Source organism: Moschus berezovskii, chromosome 4 (assembly GCF_049115385.1).
Source record: "Moschus berezovskii isolate FMDL1 chromosome 4, NW_MosBer_1.0, whole genome shotgun sequence".
Taxonomy (NCBI): domain Eukaryota; kingdom Metazoa; phylum Chordata; class Mammalia; order Artiodactyla; family Moschidae; genus Moschus; species Moschus berezovskii.
The window spans coordinates 117066453-117076614 of NC_142463.1; the positions used below are offsets into that span (position 1 = coordinate 117066453).

Sequence of the window (10162 nt, forward strand, 5' to 3'; positions counted from 1 at the left end):
GTGTCAGCGCATCTCCGCTGCTCTGCGGCTGCTGCTGGCAGATCCACCATGTGGGAGCTCACGGTCCTTCTGCTCCTGGGTGAGTCCTCAGTGAGGCAACATTGGCCTAAGAGCTTCAGGTATGGGGAAGGGTGGGGGTCAGGGTGTATCTGTGTGTTGGGGGGACAGTCAATCTTCAATTTGTTATCTATTTTTGGAGAGGAAAAGAGGAAAGGGGCTTTCTCAGAGTTGAGGGAACTAAAGGCAGAAGAAAAACACGTCTTGGGATTTGTTGAATCTTCCCTATGGTCAAGACAGCCCCCTTTCTTTCCTTTCATCTCCGACATTCTCCTTTTTCTTTCTTTCTTTCTTATTTTGTAGTTCCAAGCGGTGGGCAAGCTGGTGAGTCTCACACATCCCTCATCCCAATTTTCTGTGACTTCTACTCCAACCATCCTAAGTGGCCTGCCTGGGTACTCCCCACTTCTGAGCTGCTCCAGGGCAGTGTCTCATCTCACGGCTTCTCAATCCCTGAGTTTGCCAGCAGGCCTGGCACTTAGGCCTGGGTGCTCACCGAGGGACTAGCTGATAGCCCAGCGTTCTCTCTCCTTTCCCGGGGGCAGACTAGTAACCTGGGTCCTGGAAACTGGCATTTTCTGATATTTTCCAACCTCAGATCACATCCTTGGCCACCTCACCTTTATTCTTGTTTTCACATTGCTGCCTCCCATACCCTCTCCCCCAGCTACTCTGGAGAAGCCCATATTGTCTCTGCACCCACCCTGGACCACAATCTTCAAGGGGGAAAAGGTAACCTTGCGGTGTGATGGGTACCACCCGCTGCTCCTGGAGATTCGACCCATTAGCACTCTCTGGTATTTGGGCCACCTACTCCTGCCTTCTTATAAGAAGAGCATCGAGGTGCACACACCAGGGGTGTATAGATGCCAGACGCGTGGAGCACCTGTCAGTGACCCCATCCACCTCTCTGTATCTAATGGTGAGTGTTTGAACATTGGAGGGGCAGCACACATGTCCTCTGGCAAGGCTGCCCCTCCTGTGGGAGAGGACACTGGACCACTCTCACTGGGGTAGGAAGAGAGGGGTTATATTGAGTCTGCCTGGCACTATGTGAGAGCTGCAGTAAGGCTTGCATAGCCTTAAAGGTCCCTTTATCATCCTGCCACAGTGGACAGTAAATAAACATTTCTGTTCATTTACTAGCTCAGAAGACAAGAGATTCTAAGGATACTGAATATTTTTGAGGAAGAGGGTTGGGCAGGAAGGGAAAGGGCAGAGCAAAGCAGGAAAAGTGAGGTTCCCTGGACAGGCTGCCTGCAACTGGGGAATTACTCTTGCTTGAACAGAGTGATGCTTTTTTGTGCCTCCCATTAGTAAAATAGGGACAATAACTGTATCCACCTGTTCAGTTATTGTGAAGATTAAAAATGAATTATGAGAGATTCCCAAAGAAAAAAGCAGATGAACAAAGCACTTCTTCCAAATTTTATCACACACACACAAGTCAATTAAGAAACTAATTTCCTGGGAAGACATAAAGAGTTTCTAAACAGAATAAGAGAAGTAACAGTAATTTGTTCATTAGTGCACAGGACTGCCTACTTTGTAAGGAATATTTTGTCATTTTAGCCTGGAAGGCTATATTTTGTATTCAGAATTTAAAAAGTTATCACTCAATGTTCAGATTAGCATTTACAATTCATCCCCATTTGTTGCTCAGTCTCTAAGTCATGTCGGACTACTGCAACCCCATGGAACTGCAGCACACCAGGCTTCCCTGTCGTTCGCTATCTCCCAGAGTTTGCTCAAACTCATGTCCATTGAGTCAGTAGTGCTATCTAACCATCTCATCCTCTGCCTCCCACTTCTCCTTTTGCCCTTAATCTTTCCAAGCATCAAGGTATTTTCCAAAGAGACAGCTCTTCGAATTAGGTGGCCAAAGTATTGGAGCTTCAACTTCAGCAGCAGTCCTTCCAATGAATATTCAGGATTGATTTCTTGTAGGATTGACTGGTTTGATCTCCTTGCAGTCCTAGGGACTCTCAAGAGTCTTCTCCAACACAATTCGAAAGCATCAATTCTTCGGTGCTCAGCCTTCTTTATGGTCCAACTCTCATCCACACTCCACAGTTTCTTGTTTGGAAACTGATAGCAAGCACAGATAAGATAGTGAATATGATAGACAATAGTTATTGCTCGCAGAACCGAGAGTACCGTAGAGATTGTGGCTATTACTTGCAGAAATTTTTCTCCATGTAAAACACCTAAAGTGGCATTTAGCAGACACTAGGGCTGTGTAATGGCAACCCACTCCAGTGTTCTTGCCTGGAGAATCCCAGGGACGGGGGAGCTTGGTGGGCTACCGTCTATGGGGTCGCACAGAGTCGGACACGACTGAAGCGACTTAGTAGCAGCAGCAGCAGGGCTGTGTAAACTATTAAACTAAACTGTGTTAGCTATTATGATGATCAGGTAAACAAGGGTACTGCTGCTACTGCTGTTAAGTCGCTTCAGCCGTGTCCGACTCTGTGCGACCCCATAGACGGCAGCCCACCAGGCTCTCCCGTCCCGTCCCTGGGATTCTCCACGCAAGAACAATGGAGTTGGTTGCATTTCCTTCTCCAATGCGTGAAAGTGAAGTCGCTCAGTCCTGTTGGACTCTTCGCGATCCCATGGACTGTAGCCTGCCAGGCTCCTCCATCCATGGGATTTTCCAAGCAAGAGTACTGGAGTGGGTTGCCATTGCCTTCTTCGAAGGGTACTGAAGAAGGTGCCTAAGGCTGTCCTCGGGGGTGGGAGGCCCACAGGTATGTTTTCTCGAGGAGGTAAGATCTAAGTTCAGACCTGCAGAATAAGTAGGCCTCAACTAAAGTAGGTGAAGAGGTCTTCTTGGCAAGCACTGAGACTCTGGGCTTAGAGCAGTGCCAGTTCTCCCAGCAGTACGGTATGGATGGACTTAGCCTGCATTGTAAGGTGGAAAAGGAAAAGGAGACACGGGGCAGGGGAGAATCCTGAGACGGTGCTGAAAAGGTAAGCAGGGGCCAGGTCAGGAAGGCCCTGATGCCATCTTAAGGCGCTTAAACTGGATTCTGACGGACACGAGTGTTTGAGGCTGGAACCAAGTCTCAGGCATCAATACATAAGGCTGGCCTTCCCCTTCCCCCTCGCCATCTGAGGCTCCTGGGGTGTCCAGTAAGGGAGAAGGGAATTGGTGGGGGAAAAGGGGAAGGAAGAAGGGAGCAGGGAGGTGGAGAAGAATGGGTCACCTCAAGGGCTGGACTTTCTCTTGGAATCAGAGAAAATTTGTGCTGACTGTCGTAGACTGGCTGATCCTGCAAGTGCCCTATGCTGCGGTGTTCGAGGGCGAGCCGCTGGTCATGCGCTGTCGCGGTTGGTACGACAAGATCGTCTACAAACTTCACTACTACCACGACGGCCAACCCGTGCGCTACTTCCACTCCAGCGCCAACTACACGGTACCGCAGGCCCGCGCCAGCGACAGCGGGCGCTACCAGTGCTCTGGCACCATGCGCATTCCCGTGGAAAGCGCGCCCATGTTCTCCGCCAAGGTGGCCGTGACCGTGCAAGGTGGGGGAGACGGGGCCGGGGAGGGAGACAAGCCCTGGGAAATTCTGGGACAGAAACCCGGTGGGGAAAGGAAGGGGCGGGGGCTATAGTAGCTAGCAAGTTGGGGGGTTTCTCTGCGGGACCACGAGCACGTCCTCCTCTTCTTCTTTGTGTGAAGTCGCACTTGATCTGTAAGCCTGGGTAGGGGCAGGGGTCCCGGCTTCTTTCTTTGGGTAGGGACCCATGTAGGGGGCAGCTCTCTCCGCAGCTCCAGCCAGAATGACAGTGTCAGTAAATGTAATTACGGTGGGACTGGGGCGAGGGAACTGCTTCCAGGCGTCCTGAGTGCCCTTCTAGGCTGGAGCACCCGAGCTGGATGTCAGTCGGGAAGTGACTCGAGGCGTCTGACCTGGTGCCGCCTCCATTCAAGCTTCCCCCTCCCTCGTGGACTCGTCTCCCATGTTTCAAAAGACTTTCCTCCCTTCACGTGTACACACAACCTTCTCCCTGGTGGGTTAGAGGCCCTCGTGGGAAACCGGAGCGGGAGAGGGATCGTGGGACTGCAAAGCTGGGCCCGGTTCCCTGGGACCCTTGCGCCGGCCTAAAGGGCACCCTTGGCCACTGGGCCCCCGCTTCCGCAGAGCTGTTCCAGGCGCCCGTATTGAGGGTGATGGGCCGGGTGGAGGCTCGCGGCACGGCCTTCGGAGGAGTGGTCTTGCGCTGCGAGACGCGCCTGCACCCGCAGAAGCGCGACACGCCGCTGCAGTTCGCCTTCTACAAGTACAGTCGCCCCGTGCGCCGCTACGACTGGGATGCGGAGTACACGGTCCCCGAGCCAGAGGCCGAGGAGCTGGAGTCGTACTGGTGCGAGGCGGCCACAGCCAGCCGCAGCGTCCGGAAACGCAGCCCCTGGCTGCAACTCCCGGGCCGCGGTGAGTGACCTCTCTTCCGGAAGCGCCCCCGGCGGGCAGCCCCGGCCGCCCCGCCTCCGCCCCGCCCCCGCCCAGGCCTCCAGGAAGCGCCCTCACTCCCCGCCCCTCCCCTGCCCCGCCCTGCCCTCCCGCTCCCCCGCCGGCCCCGCCCCCGCCCAGGCCTCCCGGAAGCGCCCTCACTCCCCGCCCCCTCCCCTGCCCCGCCCTCCCGCTCCCCCGCCGGCCCCGCCTCCGCCCAGGCCTCCCGGAAGCGCCCTCACTCCCCGCCCCCTCCCCTGCCCCGCCCTCCCGCTCCACCGCCGGCCCCGTCCCCGCCCAAGCCTCCCGGAAGCGCCCTCACTCCCCGCCCCCTCCCCTGCCCCGCCCCGCCCTCCCCTGCCCCGCCCCGCCCCGCCCTCCCGCTCCACCGCAGCCCCCGCCTCCCGCTCGTTTCCATACTCCTCGCCGTCTTCACTGCTCTCCCCGGCTGGCCCGTCCTTCCGTCCTTCGCCCCCTTCTCCCCCCGCCCCCAGCCCGTGGGGAACGGTTTCAGCCGAGCGGTTCTCCGTGTGTTGTGTTCGCAGGTTCTCCCCTGGGCTTGGCGTCCACCACGGCCCCGGTCCCCGGTAACCAGCCTCTTTCCTTCAGAAAGCCCCCGGTGTCCAGATGGGTCCCGTCGGTCCCCTCCGTCCCGAATGTCACCGCAGCGGGGCCGCCGTTCCCCGCGGGCGGAGCCCCCACCGCTGGGCCACCGGCCTGTGCGCCTCCGACACCCTTCCAACAAACCGCTGGAGCCCTAAAACCCGACGTGGCCCTTCTGCTCCGAGAAATGCAGCTGCTCCAAGGCCTGCTCAGCCGGGTGCTCCTGGAATTAGAGACACAGGCCTTCCCAGGGCACACAGTCGAGACCCCCACTTCCCACTCGGCTGTGAGTCCGGGAACTCCTGAGACCGCTACTGTGGAGAGCTGAGGGAGGGGGTGGCTACAGTCCCCGCTTCAGGCACATCCACCTCTGGTCTCCCCTGCGCCCGTCACGTGGAGACCTTCCTAAGCCACCTGTTTCATCCCTGTCTTGCTGTGGTTTATGAAGTGTGGTAGCTGACATCTCGATCTCACCCGGCACATCTGAGCAGTTTGTTACCACAAGGCCTTCCCTCTCATCTATTCCTTCTTCTCACAGATTTCAGTAGGGAAGTAGAAATCTGCTGTTTACTGCTTTGAGGTTAACTTTTGGCAGTGAATTTAGTCATCCTTAGCTTTTCATGTAAACCCACACAACGCATATTTGAGCACAGGCAGTTTTTTGGTACTTAAGGCCTGGCGTGCTGTGATTCATGGGGTTGCAAAGAGTCGGACACGACTGAGCAACTGAACTGAACTGAAGGTTATTTTGGTGCTAAGCTCTTTGGCACATTTAAGGGTCGCGTTGTAATTATTCATCATCAATTTAATATTAAAATTTAAAGGCTTTCAGTTCTGTTTCTGTTGAGTTTATACCTTCAAAGTCCTGTGTTATAGTTTTAGAGACAGAAAGGGACTTGTGTGGGTCTCCCATTCCAGGTTAGGGATGAGTGTACACTTAGAACCACCCGGCTGCACCTCCCACACTAGCTAGCTAGACAGACTCTGATGGGCTCTGGTGGGAGCAGGCAGGCCCCGCTCATTTTAGCCTAAATGACTGCATCGAGAAATCTCTTTGAAGAAAGTGTAAGACAAATTCTCAGTATTGCTGAATTCTAGTTTTTGTCAGTTTCTTACTTCTGTAAGAGCCATTCCAACACTAACACACAGTTCAATCTTTATAAGTTCCTCATCTGCCTACTGAAACTATGAGATCTCAGCAGAGCTGGTGTGAATTATTTCCAGGAGAATTCTTTCTCATTAGGCCTATACCCTTCATCAGTTAACCTTTACTGTTAAGGCTTAGAACTGGTAACAACTCCACCCTCCCACCCTTCTAGCTAGTATTCAGTCACAGTGCAATTTCCCTTTCTTTTTGAGTGATTAATCAGTATCACATTAGCATCCTTCATCTTTTATTCTTCTCACCTTCTTATTTTCTTCAAGTATTATCTTCACTATGTTATTACTACAAAGTCACTGAAATTAAGAAGAGAGGCAGGTGGGTTCACACATATATTACCATGCAATGTGATAAGTGCTTCTGTGAAACACTAGGAACTCAGTGGAGGAAACTGAATCTTGAAGGAGAGCAACATTTCACCAAGTGAAGACAGGAAAATATTGAGGAGTGGCAGATGCAGGCTGAGGACGCACAAGCAGAGATGTGGAAGAGCATAGTGTGTTTGTAGAGTTGCAAATAATTGAAAGTGGCTGGAGAATTATATGTGTTTATGTGTGTGTGTATGGCAGGGTGGGGTATATTTTAGGCAGAAGGTGGCAGGAGATGAACATGGGGAAGTAGAAAGGGGTCAGAACATGGAAGTCTTGTTAAGAGGTTCTTAAAACTGTTGGAAAATTGGGATGGATATGTGGAAGCATTCTTTATTGAGGGCATAAATGAACCTTACTGAAGGAGAAGCTAATTTAAAATTACAAAAGAGCAATCAAATAAACTGCTCTCAACGGACACTTGCTTATAACCTTGAGAAGGTATGTTCAGGCACTATAATCCAGTATCGGGGTTCTGGCCTTTGTGCCTCTGCTTTTCAGCTTTCTATGCAGGCTTAGCTCACTTCCCAGAATCTTTCCTTGGCAAGCCTTCCCTGGCTAACCCGACTCTACTTCAGTGGCCCCATTGTGATTTTGTTTCCTGATGTTTCTGCTCTCTCTTTATCCAGACAGAAAATGACTAGCATTAGTGCCATGACTAGCACTGATTACCTAATCAAAGAACCTCCTCATTAAAAAGAATCAGTTGATATGTGTAACTGATTCACTTTGCTGCACAGCAGAAACTAACACAACATTGTAAAGCAATTTTACTTCAATAATCAGTAATTTTAAATATCGGAGTGAAACAGTGAAATAGCCATTCAAAAGAGAGTTTTATCTCTTTTTGTATCTCCTCATTCACAGTTAGCAGCCACAGTTTCTTCCTTCCTGCCACCTACCTCCATTTAGGGCGAGGTGGATGGGGAAGAATAAGAACTTATGGGTTACAATGAAAGTTGTTCATGACGCAACTTCTCTATTTTTGTTGTGTGGCAAGGGAAGGAGCAACTTTTATGTCCTTTAGTCTCCATGTCTTTAAGCCCCCAGGCTCTCCTTGATCTTTCCCTACAAGACCTATTATTGATCTCCCAGGAAGACCTGCACTAAGGAAATACTGAGAAATGTCAGACAGGCAGCTTACTGGCCATGCTTCTCTGGCGGGGGTGGGTGGGGGGTGGGTGGGGGGGGTGCTGTGAGTCCTCATCCAGCTTCATCGGGTTCCAACATGCTTTTAGGGAAACGGAAGGCTGGCTAGCCCAGGTTACCCAAGGAGAATCTCAAGCTCATTCTCAAGCAGCAAGGGTAGCAACAGAATGCTGGAGAAACCTGGGGAGGAAGCCACGACTCTGGGTCTCTGATCACTTCTATGTCTCAGTCTCAGGCCTTGACCCTAAACCTGTGGAGTGTCCATACCAGATATCAGACAAGGAACCCGAAAGTCCTCCGCCAGAGAACAGAAAGGGTCCTGGCAAGTTTCCTTTGGATCTCAGCCTCCCTCTCTCATACTGTCCTCCCTGAGTCTAAGTTTCTCATCTGGACTGGACTTTGTGGAAGGAAGGAACTCAACTCTGGGTTCCACACTTAATGACTTTTTTCCTAAGAGAGTGAGTCAAATCCTCTAGGTTCAAGTCCAAACTCCCTATCATGACATATAGAGCAGTCACACTGACCACTTGCTCTCTTCCCATGGAGCCTCTTTCATGCCTCTGCGCCTCTGCATATACTTTTGCGTCAACTCTGTTGGTGGGGCATGGGCTGCAAAGGCCTTCTGAGTTCAAGTTTTCTCATCTGGAAAAAGAGGGAAATAAGAGCACCCTTAGAAAGACAAATAAACAGATTTGTTTCATTACTAAAGGTTTTAAGTCAGGGGCTGCTAAGGTTCTTAGAAGCACAGAGGAGCACTAAGCCCAGCATGGAGGCTCACAAGTCACTTTCCAAAGAGATGATGTCTGCCAGTCCCTACTGATGAGCTATTAGGTTATTTCCAAACTTCTGCTGTATTAAGTTATGCCACGATTAAGATTCTCACACTTAGATCTTTAGACACATATTTGAATATATCTGTAGGGCAAACTCCTAGCCTTAAGTAGAATTGCTAAAGCAAAGAAAATGAGTCTTTTTAAATTTTAATAGATATTGTCAAATTATGTCTGAGAGAGCATGTTTCTCTTACCCTAGTCAGGAGAGTACATCATTGTAGTTATATATTTCTTTTAAAAAATTAATTAATATATTTTTGGTTGCACTGAGCCCTCAGTACTTCGTGAGGGCTTTCTCTAGTTGCAGAAAGTGGGGGCGGCTACTCTTCAGTTGGGCTCCTTGTTGCAGTGGCTTCTCTTGTCGCAGAGCGCAGGCTCTAGTTGCACAGGCTTCAGTAGTTGCAGCTCGTGGGCTCTAGAACTCGGGCTCTGTAGTTGTGGCTCAAGGGCCTCGTTGCTCGACAGCATGTAGAATCTTATCAGACCAAAGATCAAACCCGTGTCCCTTGCATTGGCAGGTGGATTCTTATTTATTGTACCACCAGGGAAGTCCTATATTTCTTAATAAACCTAGAGAAACTCTTCACCCCTTAATCTACTGCTGAATTCCCCCAGTTGAATTCTGGTAACATTACTAACCTTGTGTTGTGCAACAGCTCAGCAGTGCAATCCTTTCAGAATCAATGTCCCTGTTTGTAGTTCTAACCCATCTATCGTCTGAATTCTTGTTAGCTGGTTTGCAGTTAACTAAGAGAATGTACTCTTGACTATATTTCCTTATTAAATGTGAACTTTCTGCTAAGTAGAGCTCTTATTCCAAGCCAGATCATCCTAGTTCTCTACCCAGTTCCCAAGGTGTACTGCAGTTTGCCATATTAGTTTAGTTTATTCCCCAGTGACTATACCTGCACTACACCTTCGAAGATAATTGGTTTCAGTGCTTCCCATTCTAATTATAATAAGAGGCCTCACATAACTGTACCTCCCTGATTCAGCTAACATCTGAGGCTAAAGAACTGGTACACTTAAGTCTTTTTCAGTTCAAAGGAGCTGATGTGGGAGATGACCACTCTCCCATTTCTTTACAGTAAATATGTTCTTAATGTAAATGTTAAGTTGTAGTAGCCAAGCTAGTTAACTCTGGACCTAGAGGTGGCAGAGTATAGAGGTTAAGAACCCTGGCCAAGCAGTTAATAGATTTGGGTTCAAACATCACTCTTACTACTTACCATCTGGGTTACAAAGAGTAAGACACAACTTAGCGACAACAATAAGACTTGGGCAAGATATTTTATCTCTGAAGTTGTACTTCCTCATCTACAAAGTACAATAATAACACTATCTTACAGAATTGCTAGAAGATTCAATGAGGTTATACAAGTAACATACTTGACAGAAGCAGTAAGTGGTTATTTTGACTGTAATTCACAGCATCTAAAATGACATTGACTATAGGATGCACCATTGAACAGAACATTAAGGAAGGAAATTGTGGCCAAATAGCCACACAATGTCTTTTAGGCTTAATTA

General features: G+C 50.0%; 1 protein-coding gene across 1 annotated transcript; it reads left to right on the top strand.

Moving 5' to 3' along the window:
• The first annotated feature begins 48 nt into the window (after positions 1-48).
• Positions 49-5951, top strand: FCRLB (Fc receptor like B). The gene is made up of 6 exons (XM_055403651.2): positions 49-79; positions 361-381; positions 725-979; positions 3322-3588; positions 4209-4499; positions 5063-5951. Exons 1-6 carry the CDS (start codon positions 49-51, stop codon positions 5446-5448), a joined length of 1251 nt encoding a protein of 416 aa, XP_055259626.1. The 3' UTR covers positions 5449-5951.
• The last annotated feature ends 4211 nt before the right edge of the window (positions 5952-10162 follow it).

Bases quoted from the DNA above. Each gene is read 5' to 3' on its own strand.
- FCRLB (XM_055403651.2), top strand. From the start codon at position 49: ATGTGGGAGCTCACGGTCCTTCTGCTCCTGG. The intron at 80-360 runs GTGAGTCCTCAG...CTTATTTTGTAG, and splicing joins CACGGTCCTTCTGCTCCTGG to TTCCAAGCGGTGGGCAAGCT. The intron at 3,589-4,208 runs GTGGGGGAGACG...CCGCTTCCGCAG, and splicing joins GGTGGCCGTGACCGTGCAAG to AGCTGTTCCAGGCGCCCGTA.